Source organism: Lepisma saccharinum, chromosome 1 (assembly GCF_977018435.1).
Source record: "Lepisma saccharinum chromosome 1, izLepSacc3.1, whole genome shotgun sequence".
Taxonomy (NCBI): domain Eukaryota; kingdom Metazoa; phylum Arthropoda; class Insecta; order Zygentoma; family Lepismatidae; genus Lepisma; species Lepisma saccharinum.
Window position 1 is genome coordinate 43,865,797 of NC_139229.1, and position 26,087 is coordinate 43,891,883.

The 26,087-nt window shown below is 40.7% G+C and overlaps 1 protein-coding gene across 1 annotated transcript in view; it reads left to right on the forward strand.

Moving 5' to 3' along the window:
• The window catches only part of BicD (Microtubule-associated protein Bicaudal D), a 91,858-nt gene that overhangs the window by 39,971 nt on the left and 25,800 nt on the right, over nt 1-26,087 (forward strand). The window contains exons 6-10 of the mRNA XM_083131272.1: nt 4,527-4,717; nt 6,164-6,340; nt 11,390-11,563; nt 20,924-21,143; nt 24,937-25,173. Coding sequence (XP_082987398.1) covers nt 4,527-4,717; nt 6,164-6,340; nt 11,390-11,563; nt 20,924-21,143; nt 24,937-25,173 — 999 coding nt within the window. The remainder of the gene's footprint in view (nt 1-4,526; nt 4,718-6,163; nt 6,341-11,389; nt 11,564-20,923; nt 21,144-24,936; nt 25,174-26,087) is intronic.

Sequence of the window (26,087 nt, forward strand, 5' to 3'; positions counted from 1 at the left end):
AGTCAATTGCCGATGAATGTTGATTGGTTCGACCCCATGGAAGTGAAGAAAACAGATGATCACATGTTGCTCTTGTAACGTGAATGTCGCCATTGTTAGTATGGAAAACGCATCTCACTCTAGCTGCTGCCATGAGGTTTCTGTGCACAGTACGGTGCTGCCATCTCTCTCACACATTCACAAACGGTGCTGCATCCAGTGTGCCAAACTGCATGTTGGTATCTGCCACCAGTCCTGAAAAAAAAAAAATATATATATATATAGGAGACCTTAGAACTTGAATGCACCTCATGTAACATGCATGTTCTTCAAAATGTTGGCTTGTCCCCCCAAAAAATAACTTTGATCTTGTTAAACATGGAATAATTCTGACAGCTCAATGAAACCACGTGTAAATGGATGTTTACCAGATTTTCACCTTCTGTAGGAAGAATTAGCAACACCATACAAAGTGTTAAGGGACCGTGTGCACAAAAATCATTACATGGGATCCTTAACATTGGTATTTGTAGAATGAAAAATAATAGAAAATAACTTCATCAAAATCTTCCAGTATATGAAACTGCCAAGAACAGGTGTTAGCCATAATGTGACCTACAAATTAAAATACTAGTTTAAAAGCACAATGAAGGTACAATATTAACTAATCCGTATTTACTCATGTATAATGCACACTTGTTTTCCACAATTTTTGCTCCCAAAAACTGTGGGGAATATTATGCATGTAATAATTCAGACAGCCAATATGGACATTAATACCATGCATGTTTTCACTATGTCACTGCATATAAAATGTATATATCAACAGTTGCAACAACAAATTACCAGATTGGATTTCTTTTAACAATATTTTTTTTAAAAATAACACTGTCAAGTGAAATGGCCATTTCCCATAATTTTTCACTTTGTGACTGAAAGTTTTACGACACCGAGAAAAGCAGCGCTGTGCCATTCTACTGGGATTCAAACATGTATATCAGCAGTATTTGTCGGGCGACAAATAATAGAAAATAACTTCCATAATTTTGATCTCGCTTTCTTCTGCAACAGAATGAACTAGGTAGTTACAGAAATGAAAGCTTTGGGATGCTAAACACAGGAGGAAGAGGTGGCATGGATTGGTGACTCATTTTCACTCTTGATTGACATAGCAACAGCTTTATGACCTACAACTAAGAAAGCCATTTCTTGAACCTGAAATGACCTGCACATTATACGAGGTGGTATCAAAAATTTTCGAGACCAGTTCTGTAACATGCCAACAGATGGCAGCGCAAGGCACAGAGAGCACCAACCTTCATAAGTCAATGTGCCAAGAGACATCGTCCTGGGAACATCGTGAGCTGTGCAGCTGGTGCTCTTCTTACGCCGTGCGTTATCACGTCTGCGATTTCATCATGCACAGCAAGTTAGAACAACGAGCGAACGTGAAATTCTGTGTGAAACTGGGAAAATCCGCTACAGAGACGCTTGACATGATTCGGCAAGTGTACGGCGATGCTGCAATGAGTCGTGCGAGGTGTTTTGAGTGGCACGCGCACTTCAAGAGTTGAAGAACATCACTGAAAGATGATTAGAGAAGGACGACCTTCAACGAGCACAACACCTGAAAATGTCGAAACCGTTCGGCAACTTGTGCATGAAGATCATTGGAGAACAATCCACAACATTGCTGCCATTGTCGGTGGTCATACGGAACAGTGCAGGCAATCCTCACATGTGATTTGAACATGCACCGTGTTGCTGCCAAGTTCGTCCCCAGGCTGCAGACCCAGGAGCAGAAGGAACACCGCATCCAAGTCTGCCAAGAACTCCGGCAGCGTGCCGTCTTCCAGTGGTGATCTTCCAATCTTGAAGCGCGCGTGTCTCTGTGGCGGATTTGCCCAGTTTCACACAGACTTTCACGTTTTCTCTGTTCTAACTTGCTGTCCATGATGAAATCGCGGACGTGGTAACGCACGTGGTCAGAAGAGCACCAGCTGCACAGCTCACGATATACACAGGACGATGTCTCTTGGCACACTGCCTTATGAAGGTTGGTGCTCCCTGTGCCTGTGCATGCAGCCTTGCGCTGCCATCTGTTGGCATGTTACAGAACTAGTCTCGAAACATTTTGATACGTCCTCATATAGCAGATATAATTGTTTCTTGCTTTTCCCCATCCGAAACCAAGGTGTGCATTATACATGCTTAAATGCTTCATTTGGCAGAAAAGTGTGCTAAAACATTAATTGTGGGGGAAAGGAAATCAAGATCCCCATCTATAAACCTGTGGTTTGACTAGTTATTGGCTATGGCTGTCATGTAATCGAGGAATCCAGGTTTTGATTCTCTGGAGTATCAGATGCCACTTTAAACTGTAGATGCAGTTCCAATTACCCCATAAGAGGATAAAGTGAACTTGAACTTTGATGTTAAAGAAATATCCGGATAACAATTAATTGAACTTGCATAAAAATTAAAACTTTCCTATGTTCTCCAGGGAGAATTCAATGTAGATCTAATTTTTCATAATTTAGTCTATCAGCATTTATTGAAATGAGAAACAGTTGTACCTTGTAAATACTTGAGCTGAGAGAGTCCCCTCCATTTTAAGTAACCCTGAATAAGTTGTCTCAGAGGAGGTGCTCAAGATAGATTTGTAAGTTTCTAACTGTGCTTAACACTAGAACAGTGAAGGATGTGATACTTCTAAAATAGTGGAAAGGAGTCATTTTGACCTCTCATAAGAAGTGCATTTAAAAATTTCAAATTATTTTGAAATGGGAACTTTATTTTATTTTATGTTATTGTCTGTGTGTAATGTAACATAAACAAAGTGTTTAGGTGATTTGTGATACATTTTAATTACAAATTATAATCAACAACTGAACGCTACAGAATATACAACATTTCATCATAAGAAACTGCTACTTGACGTAACATGTTCGAATGTGTTAACATGCTCAAGACTGTATGATGCGGAAACCACAACCTAATGCTGATAACTGAAACTTTACAGGGGTCAAATTGACCCTCCCATTGTTCTAGGGGTATATCAATAAATTTCACAAAAATAAATTATATTTTACAGATTTCAATACACCATCTTAAAAAGGACAAAAAAATATGACAAGTAACAAAGTTTCGAGGAAAAAAATAAGAAAAAATGGGATTGTTATTAAAGAAACAGTGAAGAAGGGGTTAATTTGTTCCCTCTGCCATTCTAGTGTTAAAATATACAAAAAAAAAAGGTGTTATGTCACATTCTGAACTTCAAAATTCACATTAGTTAATATTTCCTCCTCCTATGAGTTTAACACATTCGGGTCTGGCCTCATTATACAGCATTTTTACCTCTGGCCTGCGGTTTTTGGTTGTTTTTAAAAAAGTCATAGAAAATATATTTGTAATTTGTTTTTATTTACCACACATTTCTTAAATCTACAAAACTTCCTCTTTTCAATGAACAAAAATTTGAAATTTGTTAAATTTTCTTTTCATTTTCAGACATTTTTGAATATTTTTTCAGCAATATTTTGTGAAAAAAGAAAAAGAACAACATTGTAACAAATGTTAATATAGAGATATTTTAAGTTCGTAATCTGGAAATTTCAATAATTAACAATGCAAAAAGTACATAAAATATCAATACATCTATTGAATCTTGCATAAGAATACTTCTTATGTGCACATAACCAAAAATAATTCCAAATTACAGGTAATTAGCTTTTATATGAAAAAGTTCAAAACATTCAGGAATGCAGAGAGCAACGTCACAGCTGGGGGCAGTAAAATTTTGTGTCTTTTCTTGCCCACTTGCCAGTTTCTTTTTTGTGCCTGTCTCCACAAACAATACATGACCTACAGGGCCTTGACTTTTTCTCTGTAGGGGGGGATTTTCCTTGGAAAATGGCAGCCTGTTAGCCTATCTGCTGTACTTTGACATTGATGTTTGACCTTGAATATCTTCGCCCGCTTTGATGAGTATCGCTTCCCCTACTTTGATGATGAACTCTTCCAGAGACATATTATGATTTTCCCTGTTTATTTTCTTATAAATTACATACGCATTCACCACTGACCTAATGAACAAATGGAATGCAGAATTTCCACTATGCGGTCTGGATCTAACGAGGCTATTCTAAACAATGCAATGTACATCAACCCGACAACAAACAGTCGCAGGTGGGAGATAAAAATAGGACATGAGTCACCTAGCGGTTTGAATTTCAACCAAGAGGCTTGAAGGAACATGCACATGAGACGAACTACGAACATAGCCCGTTGTTCAATTCACAAAGTGATCGCATACCGCAGGATGGCCTATGCCCGTCTTTCGTCCATATTGACTTTAAGTGCACTGCGGGCTATGCCTGTCTTGAGACCCCAATGTGTTAAAGTAGTTCTTCATAGCAGATGTTCATTGTTGCAGTTGCATTGAATTGATAAATATGATTTGATATCCAGTAGTGTTTACAATGATTTTTTAATATCAATTTTCAGTTGTGTAAATTGCAGTTTAATTATGTGATATATCACTGTAGGAATTGCAGATGACCAAGCAATGGGGAGTGATGGAGAGGATGACATGCCTGTTCTGAAAAGATTGGAAGCTGATTTGATGAAAAGTGGAGCTAAAGGAGAAGAGGAATCTCCTGATGGAGGCAAGCAGGTGGATTTGTTCAGTGAAATTCACTTGAACGAGCTCAAGAAATTGGAGAAACAACTTGAACAGGTATAGTCTTTCTTCAGTTTCACGTTTTCCTGTAAGTGAAGTCTTTCCCATGCATTCCACATAGACTTCCTTCATTAGGAATTTCACAACTGGATAGTTTTTTTCTGATTAATTTCGAAGGCTCGCTGCCTTCATTCGCTAAGAGTATGGCATCACTTCTTTGTTAGTTCCTGGATGGTGGTAGTTTCAATTTCTCCCATTTTTTGGCATTGCTGGTGTGCGTTTCCTGGCCTGTGGCACCTGCTTTGCTTTCTGCTTTCTATCGTCAGGTGGCATTGCTATTTGGTGGGTTGGGGTTGGTGGTTTGCTCAGTGTGGTGTAGTTCCTGTTTTTTGGATGGATGGAGGGAGGTCAAGCAGGGCCCTGCATCTTTTCCTTTTTGGTTGGATATTTTTAAAGGACAGGATGCCAAGGTGGGTGTGCCTGTCCAGGTTCAGTGCTGGTTTCTGTTAGATGATGGCATGTATATTGTGTATTTAACCTTATTCTTTCCAGTGTTTTGACATGATACAACAGGTGCTATTTTCCTAGTAGTATTACAACTATACTTTACTTTTAAGCATTTTATGAGGTCTCGAATACTTTTTTTTTTAAATTCATCTTGGTTAACCTACATAAACAAAGTTTTGCAGTCTGATATTTAATATCTCAATCCATAGATCAGTCTGTCTGTAACTGAGAACAAAACAACTGTAAATCAGCAATACCGGGTGTTTCAGAAATAATTGAGTGGTTTCAAAAGTGTATTGCAAGTAAAATATTGAACTTATATTAATGATCCAGTCCAGAACGAACGAGAAACGCAAATAGTTTTTTTTTGACACCTACAAATGTTCAATGTGTGCACCACAAGTGACATGGCACACATGCTTACGGAGAACCCTCCGTGTTGTTGTTTTTGATACGACAAGTTCTCTGCGATTGCGGTTGATTTCTGTAGGCTGCGCACAAAACATGCTTGCATGCCATCCCGGTCTTCCTTGAAGGTTGATTGGCAACCAGGGAGTTTTCCTTTGATTGCAACCAGGGAGTTTTCCTTTGCACAGACAACCTGTTTTTGTAAACTGTTTGCACCACGTGCTGCGAGGTGAAGCTGAACAAAACACTTTTGAGTGATGTGAGTGTCACCTAGTGGCAGGAATGTGAACTCTCAGATTAACAAAACATTCATGCACGAACTGTTTGCATTCCTCATTTGTTCTAGACTGGTTTCATTAATGCAAGTTCAATAGTGTACTTGGAATAAGTTTTTCTAACCCTTCAATGATTTCTGAAACACCTGGTATAATGACCTATCCTTATGTCAAAAACAAGTGCAAATATTGTCACTAACCAATACCATCTACTGTTTGCAAAGTAATTGTCTTCTTCTTTAATAAAATATATGTTTAGTGCACATTAAAATGATTTGGTTAAGATAAATAATTGTATTCTGTGCAATTACAGGCGGAGGGTGAGAAGAGCATTTTGACGCAACACCTGAGAGAGTCCCAAGCCCAGGTGGAGAAGAGTCAAGGAGAGCTCTACTCGTTCCAAGCTCGCATTTCTCAGTTGGCTGCTCACGTGGACAGCTTGTTGCATTTGCGGCAAAAGGTTGAAGACAAGTTTTCCATACAACACCAGGTAAGGGTATCAGGTTGTAAAATCTCAGTTGAATATTCTGTAGCTTCATGGATTTTTATCACTATGGCTCATAGCATAGTTGTTTGTTGTTGTAACCTTATTTCTTGATCTTTATCTGGTTTAAAATATATGTTTACTGCAATATATTCCAGTTAGTGTTGGGTGGGTCTTGGTTTTTGAGTTACAAGTGAATGGATCATATGATGATAAAGAGCTGAGTTTCAACCACAGTGCATTAGATTACAAATATATTAATAGCATTGTTATTTCAATGTACTATATGAGGGTCATTTGGAAAGTAACCCGTAAATAAAAAACCCACACAGATGCAACAAATTTTTACTTGACATCTGAAAGGTACAGCTGTCCCCCGTGTAAATTCAAGCACTTGTCATAGCGTTTCACCAACTTACCAATCCCTTCTGCATAAAACTCAGCCACCTGGGAATCCAACCAAACTGTCACAGCATTTTGAAGATCCTCATCGTCAGCGAAGTGCTGTGTCCCCAAGCCACTTCTTCATGTGAGTGAACAGATGAAAATCAAAAGGAGCCAAGTCCAGGCTGTACGGGGGATGATCCAAAATGTCCCGGTTGAATTGGCGCAAAAAATCTTGTCTTCAATTTTCTTGACGAGATCATTCTCACTACAGAAGGCCTACCACTTCTAGGTTCATCATGAATGTTTGTTCTTCCTGCTTTGAAAAATCTGATCCATTACGAACAACACCTTCACTCATAAAGTTTTGGCCGTATACAGCACACAATTCATGATGAATGTTTGCAGCTGACAGATTTTTTGCCCAAAGAAATCTTATAACTCCGCGTACCTCGCATTTCGCGGGATTTTCGATGGCAGCACACATTTTGTGACGTTATAACCAGCACATGCACGGCACTACGATGCTCTCACTAGCACAGCTGGAAGCTTACTGAATCACAGATTGTGTGATGTAACAACAGTTGCACTCTGCCCACTACTATAGATCCACCAAGCTTTCTGAAACCTCGGAAAATATGCGAACTAACTGGCCTCCCCCACCCCTTTCTTTCACCCCCGGTGTTTCCTCTGGCGCTGGTCAGGCAAGGACCTTCCCACTTCCGCTGACAGTGTGTTGCTAATTTTACTCTCTTCAAGAATTCGAGGAGTGTTGTTGATGTGCGTAGACGTGTTTTTGAGTAAGTGTAAAATGTCAAAAGTTGTGCACAGCAGTGAGCGAAATTTGCTACTACGAATCATCAAGAAGTGTGAAGAAGAGGAAAGAGACGGGTGGAATTATCCTCGTGATCAACCCCTAAAGAGAGCAGTATATCTAACGGGACGGTCGGAGTCATTGCTTAAAAAACTGAAAAGAAAGAAAAAAGATTTACAAACCCCTGACCAGAAATTGTCAACTCCTGGTAAACGGAGACGTGCTCGACAAAATAAGATTGTCATTGACGACATGGATAAGTGTATACTGCGAAGGAAAATCCATGAAATGTACGTAGTGAAAAGAGAAGTTCCTACAATATTGAAACTTTTAGCTATTGCTAAGGAAGAAATCAATTATCAGGGGGGGCAAGAAACATTACGGAAAATTATGAAACAGATAGGCTTTAAATTTAAAAAATGTAGCAACTCTCGCTTAGCTCTGGTTGAACGAAGCAACATTGTGGTTTGGAGAGCAAGATATCTCTGTGCGATCAACAGATTCCGCAACGAAGGGAGGCCTGTTGTTTACATTGATGAAACTTGGATTCATCCTAATTACAAAGTAAAAAAATGTTGGCAGAGTGAAGATGTGTCAGGTGTCTTCACAAACGACAGTCCAGGGCAGAGACTTATCATAAGTCACACCGGGGGTTCCATGGGGTTTGTTCCAAACGCCCTTAATATATTTCAGGCCAAAACGACTTCTGGCGATTACCATAATGAAATGAATTCCGAGAACTTCGAGAAGTGGTTGGAACAGAAACTTATTCCGAATCTCCCACCTAGATCTGTCATTGTTATGGATAATGCCTCCTACCACTCAATTCAAACCAATAAAGCCCCGAACATAAAAAGTAAGAAACTAGAGATTCAAGAATGGCTATTAAAAAATAACATCACTTTCGATATCGAACAAACAAAGTCAGAATTGTTGCTGAAAGTAAAAAATAATATTCCCGATCCGGTATATCGAGCTGACACAATTTTGAAAACCCACGGCCACCACGTCCTTCGACTTCCACCATATCATTGCGACTTGAACCCGATCGAGTACATATGGATCACCATAAAGCGAAGAGTTGCCTCACGAAATGTAAGTTCAAATATGAGAGAAATAAGGGCTCTTACCGAAAGTGCAATTGACAGTGTCACAGTACAGGAATGGGAATGTATGTGTCAACATGCCATCCGTTTGGAAAAAGAATACCAGAAGAATGATGGAATTCTCGAAGATGAAGTTCAAACTTTGATTATAAACTTGGAATTGGGTTCCGAAAGTAGCAATGTAAATAGCGACAGTGACAGCGAAAGTTCGAATTCAAACCTCTCCGGCATAGACACCTTATAATCTGCCTCCAGGCCAACCGGAGGCAAGAACCCAAAAGTAAGTTGCTACATTTTTACATAATTTTTTTTATAGTTTACATAATTTAGAATATTAATGTTATGTGTTTAAATTGTTGATATCCTTCTGTGAGACAGCTGGCGTTTTTAACTTAAGTGTCCCCTTCCCTCCTCTCTCTTATGCTATGTTATTTGAATTACCACATCTAGAAACGAAACTTAATATTCGGCCTGCATATTTGTTTACTTGCAAACCTTTCACGGCACACGCCTACTTCTAGATTTGGCAACACAGGGGGAAAACACGTGTTTCTGCCATCCCTTCCCTTGCCCCAGAGTTCCCAAGCTCCCCTCCTAAACATTCGACACTAGTGCCACTTGTTTCTGGCCAGGGTTTCAAATAAGTTGGTGGATCTATACTAGCACCATGCCACAATGGTGGTTACCTTCCAAATTATCCTCTTACATCACACCCTGGGCTACCTTGCACTTGTTTTTTTTTTCTGTTGCTGCTATGAATAACAATTAGATGAAAATGTCCATGCTCGGACAGAAAAGTTCGTCAGACCACACAACATGCTCAACAAACCAGAGGGTACTTTCCCAAGAATCCTTTTCAAGGAACTCTGCAAATTCCACATGAAACTGAAATGGATAGAAAATAAAGCACTGCTATGTACTTACAATCATGAGAAAAATTGTCACATAGTTTACCATAAAAAATAATCATTAAAATGTATTATGCAATAACAAAAAGTAATATGGCCAACTATTCTCAAGTATGTAGGTTATTGGCCTAGTAACAGGTTACATAACCTAGTTACTTAAATTAACATAGCACAATAGTTCACTCATCAGGAATATATAACTTTTGTGGAAAGAAAATGCAAAAAATAAAAAATAAATTTTCATAATAAATATTTTTTTTTTTCAACAATCCTCTACTAAAACAATTGAAAGTTTATAAGCAAGCAGGGTTATACTAACAGTATATGATTTTGATTTTAAAATTTTGGGTGCGTCAGCACTTAGGCCACTTTGCAACCGGCACACTATAGGGGGCCCAGCCCCTTATCATTACAAATAACAACTCTAGCGTTGCATAAATAAAATCCTAAAATATTCTGACTTCCGTTAAAAACTGAGGCTGTAAACTGGCACTCGGCACACATAAGGACAAAAAACAGGACAACACACACAAAATTATACTGGCCATATTGCCAGTCGCCAGAGCCTCGTTAGACTTCAGTCCAAGGTGCACTACGTGGAAGTGAGGTTGACTTTTGGGCGCCTATGTGGAAGGTACCCCTTACACCCCTAACAGTATATGAAAACCGAAATTCGGGGTGTTGTTGCTTTCCAAAGATACATCACTCCAAACTTACCCATGTTTCAATTTTCATGAAAAATGAATGGTCTGACCTTGAACTTGGACATTTTCTACAGAGAAAGAAAATTTTTTACAAGGTCTCAAAATTGCACAATATTAATTTCTTATGATCTACTTCAACATATTAAAAAATCAAACCAATCAAAAGATACAAATATCTCGCTTTGTTCGAGTTTCAAAACAATGGCTCTTAAAGTGGGATTTGAACCAGCTTGGTAGCAGAGTGTGTTAAGTGCTGAACTGTTGGATCTCCCCACTGAAATCCCCAGGTTCTGGCGTGTTTTTTTTATTAGTTTCATCTGATCATTACTCATTGTTGGGCCTCCCCGATGGTGCAGTGGTTGTGTCGTCGCCTTGTAATCAAGGGGTCCCAGGTTCAATACCCGGTGGAGGCACATAGTGATTCAGATCCCACTTTAAAACTGTAGGTCCAGTCTCAATTAGCCTTACTGTGCATAAAGTGGACTTAAAACATCAATCAATCAATTACTGACTGTTATAGTTTGGATTTGCCAAAAGCTGCAGAACATGAACCATTCTACGTGGAGCTCCATTGTGAATTGAATCCAGGACACTTCTATTACAGTATATAAAGAAGACCTCTCTTCTCCTCCCCCTCTTTTGACATCCAACAATAGGTGATCACCTGTACCTGAGCTTTATAAACTAGCACCGAATCTAGTTAATAGATAAATGGATATCCCACCTATTTGGTTGTCTCATTTAACAGTAAACTTTCATGGAATCTAACAGGCAGCAGCTAAAAGCAGTCATCTTGTGCCTCTACCCAAAAGAGAAGGCCGTTAATCCACCACTGATTTTCACTGTGTTTTCACTGTTTTTTTAAATACATCACATGCTCAAGAAAATTGATTGTGCAGTCATTGATGGATTGTATTTGAATTTAAACCCCTTCCCATTTCATTTCCCACTTTTTCACATTTCCTGCATTTTATGCTTTTCATTTACAGGCCCCTGAAAACTGTAATGTCAGGATTCCAATGTATTTCTTATTATGGTTTTTAAGTTGTTTGGAGTTGAACAGTGAAAATGTTAACTTATCATGATATTTTTTCAGTGTATTGATTTTATTTTTAACTAAGCTGTTTTTGCTTTAACAGAATCCAGCTATAGACAAATTGAATCAAATCGTCTCCCAGTACCAGCAATGGTTCACTCTGGCATCTAAGGAGATCGATCAACTCCGAACTGACCTCAAGGACCTTGAGAAGGGAATCAACTGTTCAGATGCTACATTACAACTTCGGTCGGAAGTAACCAATTTGAAAAACAAGGTTTGTTCTTTTTCTTTTAGTATTTCCTCTTTTGTAAATTGTTGATCATTTTATCAGATTTTCCTCCCATACAGCTGACCCGTCAGTATGCCATTTCTTATGATGTCATGTCATTTTACATCATTAGCTCTTTCGTTGTGCGATTTTGGCATGCTGATTTAGCTTTCGCTTCGTAGTTTTTTTGGGAAATTTTCAGAATTGCATAAATTTGTGAAAGAAAAAAGTATTCTAAAGTGCTAATATGAATTCTACCACTATTCTTTGTAGAAAGGGCATTAGCCGCGAGTCCCCCTTGATGTAGATTTTCATTGTTATTGAAGTGAATACAGCGGCATGCCCAAGAGGTTGGGGGGGGGGGATGCTAGGGATCATAACACCTCTTTTGGTCCAGTATTCCTAAAAAAATTAAGTGAAAAGCAGGAAAAAATAATGAAATGAGGGCTGACTACTAAGATAATACCCCACCCCTTTCAAATTCTTGGGCACGCTACTATGATCCTTCTTGCCATTGTTGTTTACATACACGTGTCAGTACACATTTTTCATTTGTCCAGAAACAAAGCGATTTATTTCTTTGGAACACATTTTTCTTCCTTCTCTTTGTCAGAGTAGAGAGAGAGAAAGAGAGAATTGTTCAAATGCCACACACTAGATGGTAAGATGTTCTGGTAAGGCTTTTCCTTAACAGGGCATCTTCGCTCGACATCAGCTTTGATGAGAATATTTGAAAGCGACTGCAGTTGCTTTCCGTAAGTTACCCACATTGAAAAAAATTGACTGAAGTTGCTTTCAGCAGCGAAAGAGTTAAATCACTCTGTTTTTATCCCTAAGTAAAAATAACTGCACAGGTTTGAGGAGGAAGCACCATTCTTTCTTTGAATAGACTACAAGGACAAAGAATTCAGAGCTATGATGTCACTATTTAGAACCAATTTTTCATTTCACTTGTTTAGGACAAGAATGCTAATTGTCGTGATTACAGTTACATAACAATTATTATAAAATACTTGTGTGTTCATTTTCATAAACTTTGAGAATTTTTGTCCTAATTTATTTTTATCCTAACATAATTCAAATACACAGTAGGAGTAATTGAAACAGAAAAACATATATAATTTTATCCAAATCTCAAACTACTGCTACTTCTAATATGAATACATAAAAATGCAGGTATAATTTCAGCTTAGAATGAAGCTCTGATGTATGAACAAAGCAAGTGGCATTTGGTTTGCTAATGTAATAACATGTTCTCTGGATATACAGGGTGATTCTAAAGGTATAGTACAAACGAAAACCACAGATACCTCCCATGAAATAGAGACGAAAGTTCCCCTTCCACTTCACCGAGAGATGCCTCCGTGAGGAGCTAGACAACGCCGAAAACGTGTGAAAATGAACTTCACACCTCTGTACAGCCAGTACCAGTGAAGATAGAAAGGCGGAACAAACGAAGTCAAAAGGAACACCAATGTCGCCCATCCGAAAAACACTAGGCGGCAGCTGCGCAACGCATGCGCATGGGGTTCCACAAAGGAAATAGGAGTGTCCCGCAAGACAAGTGAAGGGAAAGAGTAGCGATCGACAACGGTAGGGAGAAAAGAAGCTATGAAGCATGAAGTAACAATTGCACAGCGGGAAACAAACACCATGACTGAAGCAGTGCAGTCGAGAAAAGTAGTGCGGGGTTGCAGAACCACGGGAGGACGACGTAGGATGTAAAAACACACCGAGAATGCAAGCTAAGTGGTCCGTGACACTCGACAGGCAACAGACGCGTACATGGTTCGGGGCAGAAATGGCGGCGCTGGCGGTGCAGCGCAAGGGGAGTCCCCAAAACACAGTGGGGAGACACCGCAGCAAGAACAAAGCACGGTGCAACAAAAGAGAAAGAGGACCGGACGGGGAATGGTACCTGCCAAGGAGACAACAAATGAGGGACGAGGGATTCCCCGTAGCAGCACCGAGGGGATGTCACACAGAGGTCGTGCGCCAGCAGGACAAACACAGCAAGTACGGGCACAGGAGGTTATTGCTAATGAAAGGTGCACGTACAGATAGGACCACGTACCCCCTACTGACGTTGTAACAAACGTCCTGATGGGGCCCAATCAGCCTCTCAGAAATGAAGCCGGAGGCACATCGCTGGGTGGGAGCGGGCGAAAGGCTGCTGGAGTGTCGTACGGACCCCACCACTCCGTACGGTGGGCGACACTAATGGACGAGGTCGGAATGTTTCCATCCCGATCACCAGGTCCACCGTTCCCAGACCTGACGCGGCTGCTTGGTTCCGAGCGCAACCCCAGCCGAACAACTCGAGTCCCTCCTCGGCCGCAGCCTTCCGCTCCGAAACCAAGCGTGGCCTCACACCACCGCAGCCGCACACTGCCGCGTGGGTGTGAGACCGGGCCGAGCAAGGCTGGACAGATAAACTGCGTGGGACAATCGTGTAATGAAGCTACGTGGGGCTATGCACGTCTGTTCAACTGCTGGGTTACCCCACATTGGTGTACACAAACAGCACACGATCGTACGTAGTGCTCCCCGTCGGCTCGAGCAAGACGGACGAAGTACGTGTTGTGGGTGAATGGGGCAAGAATGAAGGACGCTACATGTGTTCCACGATGACAAGGCCCCAGAGTACATGGCCCCACCTGACGGCAGTGGTCAGGTAGTGAAGAGCACAGGCACGGGTGGCTCAGGAACGTCAGCTGATTGTACCACTACGCCGTGCAGACGTGTGGGCTGATTGGAAGTGCAGCGTCAGGGAGCGTGTCAGTGACGTACGACAATTGAGTACGTTGTTTCGAAGCCGTTGTGACCAGTGTGTGCGTGTGTGTGTGCCACCTGTGCACTGCAGTACAGTATTCCATAATTGGCACTAACCTCACCGTACCATGGAACGCTACACATTTGTAGAACTGAGGGACAGGCATTTTGTCTACGGCCTTGCAGATGGCAATGGCCAAGCAGCTTCACGCCTTTATCGCGGACGGTATCCGGAGAGGCGACAACCCGACAGCAGGTTGTTTTCGAACGTGCACCGTACCCTTGGTGAATCGGGTGTGTTACGTGCAGGCCATCATGTCGGTCACCCAAGACATGTCCACACCACGGCGGTCGAGGGGGACGTACTTGCTCGCGTGGACGACACACCGTCCACTAGCACCTGTAGCATTGCACGTGCAGTGGGAGTATCACAGTCGACAGTGTGGCGTGTCCTTCATGATGATCTGCTGTATCCCTATCATCCACAGCGAGTCCACGCGTTGCAGGCTGGGGATTACCCACGACGTGTGGAATTCTGTCAAGGACTGTTGCAGTTTTGTACCGACGATCCCCGTTTTTTGCGCCATGTGCTTTTCACGGACGAGGCAACATTCACCCGTGAGGGCATCTTCAATTGCCGAAACAGCGATGTGTGGGATTATGAAAATCCACATGCAGCAGTCGAGGTGCACCATCAGACCCAGTTTGCAGTAAATATCTGGGCAGGTATCATCGATGAACAGATTATCGGTCCATACCTGCTGCCACCACGTTTAAATGGCCGCCTCTATCGCACCTTTCTTGCATCAGTCCTTCCAGAGCTGCTAGAAGATGTGCCCCTCAACGTGCGACATCGTATGTGGTTTCAATTGGATGGAGCGCCTGCACATTTTGATGGCACAGTGCGAACCCTTTTGCACCGTACCTACCCACAGCGCTGAATCGGCAAAGAGGGCCCCGTCCCCTGGCCCGCCAGTTCTCCTGACCTCACACCAATGGATTTCTTCTTGTGGGGCCATGTGAAAACACTCGTCTACGAGACCACGGTGCCTGACAAGGAAACATTGGTAGCGCGGATACTTGCAGCATCGGCCGAGGTGTGTACCATGCCAGGGATTTTTGATAGGGTTCGCCAGAATTTCCTGCGACGCTGCTATGCCTGCATTGAATGTGGTGGTCGTCAATTTGAGCAACTTTTATAACAACGTCAGTCCGGGGTACGACTACGTACTACGTACTATTCCTATCTGTAAGTGCACCTTTGCGTGGCAATAAACCTCCTGTGCCCGTAGTTGCTGTGTTTGTCCTGCTGGCGCACAACCTCTGTGTGACATCCCCTCGGTGCTGCTACGGGGAATCCCTCGTCCCGCATTTGTTGTCTCCTTGGCAGGTACCATTCCCCGTCCGGTCCTCTTTCTCTTTTGTTGAACCGTGCTTTGTTCTTGCTGCGGTGTCTCCCCACTGTGTTTGGGGACTCTCCACGTGCTGCATGTGTTTGTTTCCCGTTGTGCAATTGTTACTTCATGCTTCATTCCTTCTTTTGTCCCTACCGTTGTCTATCGCTACTCTTTCCCTTCACTTGTCTTGCGGGACACTCCTATTTCCTTTGTGGAACCCCATGCGCATGCGTTGCGCAGCTGCCGCCTAGTGTTTTTCGGATGGGCGACATTGGTGTTCCTTTTGACTTCGTTTGTTCCGCCTTTCTATCTTCACTGGTACTGGCTGTACAGAGGTGTGAAGTTCATTTTCACACGTTTTCGGCGTTGTCTAGCTCCTCACGGAGGCATCTCTCGGCGAAGTGGAAGGGAACTTTCGTCTCTATTTCATGGGAGGTATCTGTGGTTTTCGTTTGTACTATACCTTTAGAATCACCCTGTATATGAATGTAGCCATGTGTTTTATGCAAATTTATTTCAAAAGTCTCCAGTAATTAATCGAAACACAAGTTTGACATCCACGTCACCAGTAAAGAAATGTTAAAAGAACAGGGTGATCACAAACTTATTAAATGCATTTCAGTTTAGTAAGAACATTAAAAGTAAAGTAAAGTGTCCCGATGTGCTTTCCAACATGCAATGAAGCCATATGGGGGAGGGGGGGGGTGTGGAGTTAGGGCCCCACACTTTTCTTGATCACAGCTGAAGGTGTGGGTGATGTGATCAGCACCATGCCCCTGGCTGCCTTTACTCCCCAGAGCTTCCTCCAGGTACCACTTTATACGATACTGGGTGGGCACCAGAGCTGCTTCAACAGGTGGAAAGAATTCCGGTTCTCTCCCACCAGGGATCGAACCCAAGTCTCTCACATGGTATTCAGACACCCTAATGACTTAGCTACCGTGGCTGCCAAGAAAGAACATTCAGACTGCAATATACAGGGTGAGTCAAAAGTCAGGTTACATAGGAATTCATAGTATATTTTCAACGTGTACACCTTGAACATCAATTCGTTTGTGCATGCAAAGTTTCCAGTTCACCAGAACCCTTTACAGAATGTGCGACATAGTCATGTTTGCACATTACAGAATATGTTCTTACAGATGCTGGATGTTCTGAATCTTAACTGAGCAGAAGAGAACCTTTAAATGACTCCAAAGGAAAAATTCCACTGGCGTCATATCTGGAGACACAGGTGGCTACTTAACGGAACCACGGTGACCGATCCATGCGCCAGCATGCATCCTTCACTCACTTACAGTGATCGGAAACGAAACAAGGAAAACTTCCTATGTAACCTGACTTTTGACTCACCCTGTACATCAAATCGTAGCATTTATGACGTTTTTGTTTTACCAAAATTTTAAATAAGTCTAAAACGATTCAGAATTTGAAGCAATTCAACATATGCTTCATTTGTGACATGTGCAATTTCTAGTTGATCTGCATTGATAAACTGTGTTCAACAAACAAAATGCACCATGAAGACAAATACGTGATGGTCATAGCTTAATCATTTAAAGTACTCTCATCCTAAACAGGATGTGAAATTCAGATTTATTAGAACTTATTGACCTTACAGTATGTATGCATTGTGTGTATACATAATTACATTTACTATATTTACTTATACACTGCTCAAAAAAATTAGGGGATCAGACAAAAATAAGTTGGGGATAAGACCAGATATGTTGTCAACGCCTGTATGAGCTACAATCAGCTGCTAAAGCCCCGTAAATGAAAGTTCAAGTGCCTTAAACATGACGTAACCTTTGCACTGGTGATATCGAAGGGTAGAGGGGAGGAGTTGTGCGTGCTAGAGTAGTATGCTAGTCGTCTCTGGTTAGCGATACAGTTCAGTCGGGGAAGGCAAAGGTTCAGGTGAGAAAGGCAAAGCCGCACCAACATGATTTACCGGAAGCTATGGTTTGGAGAGCCATAGGAAGGATTGAAGCTGGGCAGTCACAACGGCAGGTAGCACACGCCATTGGAGTGTCGCAAAGTGTGATTTCCAGACTATGGAATCGTTTTGAAACAACAGGAAGTGTTCGCAGAAGACAAGGCCAAGGTCGTCCATGAGCAACAACATCGAGAAAAGACCGTTATCTCTTAATCACAGCCCGTCGGAACAGGGGGCAGAATGCAACGCTACTGCAACGTACCTGGCAAACAGCAACGGGATACAGAGTGTCATCGCAAACTGTCCGGAATCGTCTTCATGAAGGTGGCCTCTATGCACGTAGACCCATGGTGTGTGTTTCATTAACGTTACAACACCTAGAGCCCGTAGAAACTGGGCGGAGGAACATCGTGGTTGGGGACATGCCGAATGGAGGTCCGTTCTGTTCTCTGATGACTCGCGATTCAGTGTGGAACCTGACAGTCGACGTGTTCTCATCTGGAGGGAACGCACAACACGAAACAACCCAGCTTTTGTGCACGAACGCTCCCGATATGGTGGCGGTGGACTGACGGTGTGGGCAGGAATCAGTATTGGTGGACATTCGGACCTGTACATCATCCACGATGGCACCTTGACAACTCGAAGGTATAGAGACGAGATCCTCCGACCTTATGTCGTGCCTTATGCTGGTGCCATTGGTGATTCTTTCCGTTTCATGGATGATAATGCTCGTCCACACCGAGCTGGGTTGGTGGACGACATGCTAGACCAGGAGGGTATCGAGCGTCTGCCCTGGCCAGCTTGCTCTCCAGACTTAAATCTAATGGAGCACATCTGGGATGCACTAGGCCGACAAGTTGCAGTTCGATCAGCACCTCCCACAACTCGTGCAGAGCTGGAAAATGCCCTTCTGGCAGAGTGGTGACGTAACCCCCAACAGCTCATTGACCAGCTCATTGATTCCATGCCATGCAGGTGTGCAGCAGTGTTGGCCGTTAGGGGAGACCATACACTGTACTAGAGGAGACTTGCTGTATTGTTTGTGTCTGTTTTTGTGCTTTTTTTGTGCTGTCCTACTATTGTCATATCGCGTCACATGTCATTAATGTCATTAACATCAGGTATCATGACAGCATATCTTGCTGTAACTAATCTCAGAATGGAATAAAGGATCTGGTATTAGTATGCTTACATACGTTTTGATATCTGGTCTGATCCCCTACTTATTTTTGCCTGATCCCCTAATTATTTTGAGCAGTGTATATGTAATGCATGTGTAATGCACACCCTTGTTTCTGATGGGGAAAGCAACAAACAATTATCTCATATATGTGGGCCAGTCCAAAAATTAGTTGCACACCCCTGTCAAAAATTTTGGTACAGGGATATTTTCTTGCAACAGGTTTCCAACACTGCAGACATGTATATGTGGCGCGTGACGTAGCGGCATTGACGTGGAAGTTGGAGGTTGCTTGCTAACCAGTCGTGAACACGTTTCGGCAGCTGCAGGTGGCGTCCAAAGTGGAAGTGCGTGCAGTGATTCTGGTTTTGTGTGCAAGAGGGTGTAACTGCACAGAAATTTATCGGCAGGTGCACGAAGTGTATGGTGAAAATGCAATATTGCATCAAGCTATCGCAAAGTGGTGCACCATGTTTGAGAACGGACGTACAGATATCGACGATGCTTACCGTGAGAGAAGACCATCAACTTCGACAAATGCGGAGATCCGCTCTCGCTTGAATGAACTCATTCTTGCAGACGCGTAACAATAGACGAAATCGCAAATGAACTCTGTATTTCACATGAAACTGTGCATACAATCATTGCCGAGCATCTCGAATTCCGTAAAGTTTGCGCACGATGGGTGCCTCGGCTATTGACAGACGAACAGAGAGGGAAGCATTTTGACAGTGCTTATGCATTTTTGAAACGTTATCAACATGAAGGACAGGAGTTTTGGACAAAATTGTGACCGGAGACTAGTCACGGGTTCATCATTTCTCACCTGAAATGAAACTCCACTCCATCGAGTGGAAACATCCCACGTCCCCGACTTGAAGAAAGTTCCGAACAATGTGACAGAAGGTGTGGTGTATACCACATTCATGCCGAAGGGGGCCACAATTAATGAATCGTCTTATTGTGAAACCTTAAAACGATTGCAAAAAGCACTTAAAGATCGATGGCCAGGTAAACTTTCGAAAGGCATTGTGCTCGTGCATGACAATGTGAGACCGCATGCGGCAAAACTAACGTCGGATCTTGTGCGCAAGTTTCGGTGGGAAGTGTGGGATCACCCCCCTTATCGCCCAGATCTTGCACCTTGTGATTTCCATGTTTTCGGACCCATGAAAGAAGGACTTGCAAAGCGACGATTTCACTTGGATGACTAGGTGCAAGCTGCAACCCGTCAATGGTTATCGAACGTTGGATGCAACTTCTTTGCATCAAACTTGTAACACGCCTCGACAAATATTTAAATAAAGGTGGTGATTACGTCGAAAAGTAGCTTCTGTATGGAACTTTTATGTGCAAATAAAAGTTTCGTGAAAGTTCGCTTCTGGTTTGTTTTCTCATGCTATGCAACTAACTTTTTGACTGACCCACGTATAATGTGCAGTAAAATTCAGGTTCAAGAATTGTTTTTTTTAGTTGCAGGTTGTAAATCTGTTGCTACGCTGATCAAGAGCAAATTACAACATACTTTTTCAATTAGTTACATGTTGTTATGTGGACCAAGAGGAGAATATCATCTTGTGTATGCAATAACTCACCAACTCACACCACCTCTCTCCTCCACGTGTTTAACATCCCAAAGCTTTCACTTCTGTTACCATCTTGTTTGTTGTGTAGTAGAAGAAAGTAATATCAAAATTATGTTTTGGATTTGCAGCACTCCGGAAGTTATTTTCAGTTATTTCTCATTTCGTGTGACAGGAGGTGAATGCTCAAATTCTGCCGGAACGGCACTTTGTTTTCTCGGTGTTGCAAAGTGAAAAATTGTTGAAAATTACCATTTCACTTTTACAGTGTTTGATACGTATGTGTTATACACAGTGATATATATACTCAGTGACATAGTGAATACATATGTGGTTTCATTTTGGCTGTCTGAATTATTCTGTGTATAATACACACAACAGTTTTTTTTCGGGTGGGGATTTGGAAAAAGTGTGCATTGTACATGAGTAAATATGGTAATTGAATGTGTGTTTATGTGCATTCCCATGTTAATGCAACCAATTCTTTTGCAGCTGCTGGATACAGACCAGCGAGTACTGGAGTTGCAGACCGATGTGAGGTTGTTGGGTCATTTGGCTGGAGAAGCTGGTTCTTCTCTTGACACAGCCCAGAATGATCTCTTGACAATTTCTGATGAACTTGCCCAGCTGTATCATCACGTGTGCACAGTGAATGGAGAAACTCCAAGCAGAGTTCTCCTGGACCATGAAAAATTAGGTGGAATTGTTCATGGTGAGTTACATTTTAGGACCAAGTAAACTTTCTACCTTCATTTTAATGTTACTTGATGTTGATTGACAGTAGGCAGAGTTTTTTGCATATCTTTAGCTATGTGATGAATAACTCTTGACTTAAATATGAGAGTAATGTTCCATCTAAGGTTCCATTGTATCTAATAATACAGTGGAACCCCCATTTTATATTACTTGGCTTTAAATTTTTCCACATTATACATTCAGTTTGGTTAAGTTCTTTCAATTTGGTTCCCTGATAAACATAAAATTGAGGTTTCACTATTGATTGATTGAGTTGATGTTTTAAGTCCACTTTATGTGCAGTAAGGCTAATCGGGACTGGACCTACAATTTAAAGTGGGATCCGAACCACTATGTGCCTCCACCGGGTATCGAAACTGGGACTCCTTGATCGCAAGGGGACAACACTACCACTGTGCCATCCGGGAGACCAAAGAGGTTTCATTATTTATTTCGTGGTTACTTAGAAAGAGCACTCTAATAAACTATGGCTTATTTTTCTTTTTCTTCTTTTGCATAAGTTTCTTTGCAAAACATTGTGTGGTGTGCAGGATTAACTTTATTAACCCTTAAATGTTGTATATGGCGATGTTAAAATTTAATGAAAAAATATTCTTTATTGTTTTTTTAATTTTGTGTTAACTGAAATGCTTTCGGGGCAGCATGCCTATGCTACTAGGTCTCAATATGTGCACTAGAGTACTGCATCGGACCTCTTTCGCTCGATCATACTTGTTTGAGTCTTCCATGCTCGAGTGTATAGAATCAAATACCATTTCAATGTGACAATAATCATGCATATATGTGTATAAAAATCCACCCTGGTAAGCCCATAATCTTCTATTCATTTTCATATATTGCTATATCTTGTACTTAACTATATTTTAACATGGAGATGATGACTTTGTTCATATAAGTTTCAATTTCACTGCATCTTTCACTTCTCAATCCATATTTGAGGGCTCACTGCCAGAGACAAGTTACAGTTATACATGAACTTCAAGTGCATACTTGTTCAAGTGTTACCTACTCGGGTGAAGAAGCTGCCAATTTCGTATGGTATGTAGAGTCCTGAGGGAAAAACACTCACTGCAGCACACTATTTTGAGATTTTATTCACTGTAAACCATAGTCCACAAGAAGTCTAATGGGATAATGTGTTTTCTTGCAGACCACAGCGTGGTCACTTCTTCCCATCCACTGGTCTGGAAAGCTAACATGTAACGCAAGTTGCACAAGTTAACATGGAATGTTGCATCATCTGATAAGAGGATACGAGATAAAAATTCTGGCTCGTAATCCAATTTTTGTATTATGTTCCCAGCAAATTCAATCTTTCTTGGCTTGTCTTGTGGCTTAATTTCATACAACAATTTAATTTCGTAGGCATGCAACTTAATCTCTTCCATATGACATTATACAGTTGATTGAGAAAGGCCCAATTGTTGACTATGGAGTGGGAGTCATTTTTGTAAACTTCAAATGCAGAACTGCTAGATTCTTTGCACTCTTATCATCTGATTTCTTCGGTCTGCCTGATTTTTCTTCACACTACTGTCTGGGGTATCTGGCTGAACCATCAATGGATATTGTTTTTGTGCATTGGATCTTTTGTTAGTCATCTAAATTCCCTTTGTATCAGGATCACAAATTTGTGTTCCACCAGCCATAGGACACAAGCAACTTTTCTTTTCTCTTGCATGTGTACATCGAACAACAACACACAAATTCACACTGCAACTTCCTACCTAGTAGCACACAATGCAACTGCAGTTGTTTGTATGTTTTCCTCAATCACCACCCCATGACACTGCCTGTGGACTATTTGAGTTGCTGAACTAAAGCAATTTGAAGGTTTACCATGTAATGTATCCTTCACAATGATGCTACCATTCATTCTGGAAAACCTTGTAAAGGGTGTCCCAACGAGAAAGCTGGATTTAATAACGTGCATTTTTTCATGGCATATGGCATATATTTCTACATCATTACAAAGGGTGCATGTTGTCTGTTAAGTATGGAAAGTATGGGAGTTATGCAATTCACGGAAAATTGATTAATTCTGCTGTAAATATTTGAAAAACCAAAATGGACCCTTTCCACAGGAATAAACTTAGTACTCTGGTAACTACATAAATGTGCTATTAGAAGGAATAAGTTTATTTTGTGTATTAAGTGCAGTTTTTAAATCAAATTTAGGATTATATTCACAACCAAAATGTCATTTTATATAACACTTTTGATGTGATTATTCACTGCTATAACATCAAAATTTTATTTTATTTACCACTTTTGAACCCGAAATCTACTGTTTTTGTACCTTGAGTTCTGGAAGGGTTCGGGGATTGTTTTCGTAAACCTGTGATTTCATGTTCCCCCAAAGAAGTCTCAGGGTGTCACATGACATGACCTCGTTGGCCAGTTCTGGCCATTTGCACGAAAGCACTTGACCCGGAAATTTGTGCAGCAAGGCAATTGTCTCATGGGAAGTGTGGCAACCCAACAACAACAAGACAATGGCACAATTGAAATCTGCCCTTCCTCTTGGCACACCCTTTATTTGAATAAATGATATTGGTTTCACTGCATATCTTTTGGCAAAATCGGGTGTAAAAGCGTAATCTGGCTTTAGTGCAATAAAAAGACTAATATGATATACATACCTGTGTATTGTAAAAGTAGTTTAAAGGTATGAAGCATAAACAGCCTCTTTGCATAATCTTGCTTTTTTTCCCTTGAAGTTTTATTTTTGAAGTAAAAATTAGCCATTCAATATGAATGTGGACAAATCAATTATACCAATTATGAATATATGTGAAATTAAAGGGAAAACTATGAAGAATTTTGAATTATTAATACAAACGTTAGCTTCACATGTTGTTTCAAGCCTATTACTTTTTATAGCAGAAGTGGGATTTTATGTGTGGTTTCCACTTAATTTAATTTCATTATGATACAGTATTATATCATAAGAAAACTGAATTAGCTAATTCTAATTTCATTCTAATTGTCTGATTTATTGTTTCTATATCTTAAGGTCTGAAGTATCCTACTTTATTTCTGAAAGAAACCTTAGTTTGAAGAGTCTATTTATGATAATTTTCATAGCCTTTTTCATTGTTCCATAATCCTACAAAGTAAAGTATGTGCATGGTGGCACACCCGTCACAAAAGGTGTCACACCTGTCATGGGCAAAAAATGTTTATAAAGAAAGTGTGTAGTAATATTTTTACAAACTAAAAGCATCTAAATGTCGAGTAAAGTTTTGCTTTGAAAATAAAATAAAATTGTTTGAGAAAACCCATATATTTCAGTGTTTTTTGAAAGACTGCTGAAGGTTCTAAAGTCAAGTCTCAGAAGTGTCACACCCGTCACAATTACAAAAAATGTACAGAGCAACCCTGATTTTATGTGCCCGGGTTTTATATTTTCCACACGTTATTCATTCAATCTTGACAGTCCCAACATAGCAAAATGTTATAAAATTTTCCTCAATTTTACATTCTCCTGCATTTTATTTTGTTTTTCAGTTTGGTCCCCTGAGAAACATAAAATCAAGGTTCTATTGTATTTTCTGTAGCTGAAAATTAAAATGGGGGAGAAATATTTTGAAATTAAATAACTTGCATCAAGGAAAGTGAAATTACATGAATTGATAGTGTTACATATTTCAAGATGCTAAGAAAATAATTAGAAAATGAATGTAAATTTGTCTGAATGTCACATCCATTTCAATGGAATTGCCCATATGTAATATGTTTTATTCCAGGAGAAGAAAATGGTCCGGAGATCAAGACAGATGGCTTTACTCCTTCGAAGATAGAAATCCTCAGGAGCCACCTGAAGACTGATATACCTCTGAAGGATCTGGAGAGCTTAAGCGATGCAGCTGCGATGGCTAAGAACGTGGAAACGATTCTGGACCAAATAAAACACCTACGGACTGCAGTAGAAAACACCATTGAATTATCAAAGATGAAATCTATTAGAGCTAGCATATCAGAAGGTCAGTCCCACGTTACAATATTTATCACATGTTGCATTATATTAGATAAGACTCCAGAACATTTGACATCATGTAAAATAAAGATTTCTTACAGTTAGACTACAACTTCCACTTTCGCATAAACTATATACACATTGGAGCATAAATTGTTCCCAAGTGTTCCCATTATTATAATGTAGCTACTGACCAGGAATTTCTTTTGAATTCACAAAATTACTCCTTGATTACAAGGTGTCAATAAATAGTTTGCATTTCTGTTTTTCACATTACTCCTGTCCCTGTAATAGAGTCCCGTAAAAATTTTAGTTATGATTTGTCTATCCAATGGAACCTAGTAGAATACATGTAGGAGAGTCAGAAAAACTTGGGTAGACATCACCATATTCGGGACCGGGTGTTTTAGATGCCATTTTCCAAAATGACCGACAGCGACAATATTTTGCTTTTATTTCCGCTCCTGAAACCGTTAAAGTCATAATTTTGGTGTCTAAATATATGTTTTGAAGGGTGAGGAATCGAATAAAGTGGTTCCTGAAGTTGTCTGATTGTTATTTATTTCAGAAAATCTGTTTTTTTGCATTTATAAAGGATAATATGAACAAATACTGACTACAATTATCTGTAAAGTTACATTTACACAACATAGAGGATTTTTAAATAAAATAAAGCACACATTAAAAAGTTATATTCTAATAAAGCACACATGGTAATTATGAAAACTCTGAACTTAAATGTTTTTTACAAGTTATTGCAACAATCTGCATAATAATATGATAATTTCTTATTTTTCTCCCACACTATCTTTTACATTCTTCGCCGCATTTGCAATACTCAGAGCATGGTAAATATATCATACGACATTTACATCTACTAGTAGCACATGCTTTACAAGTACACTGTATTAGTAACTCAGA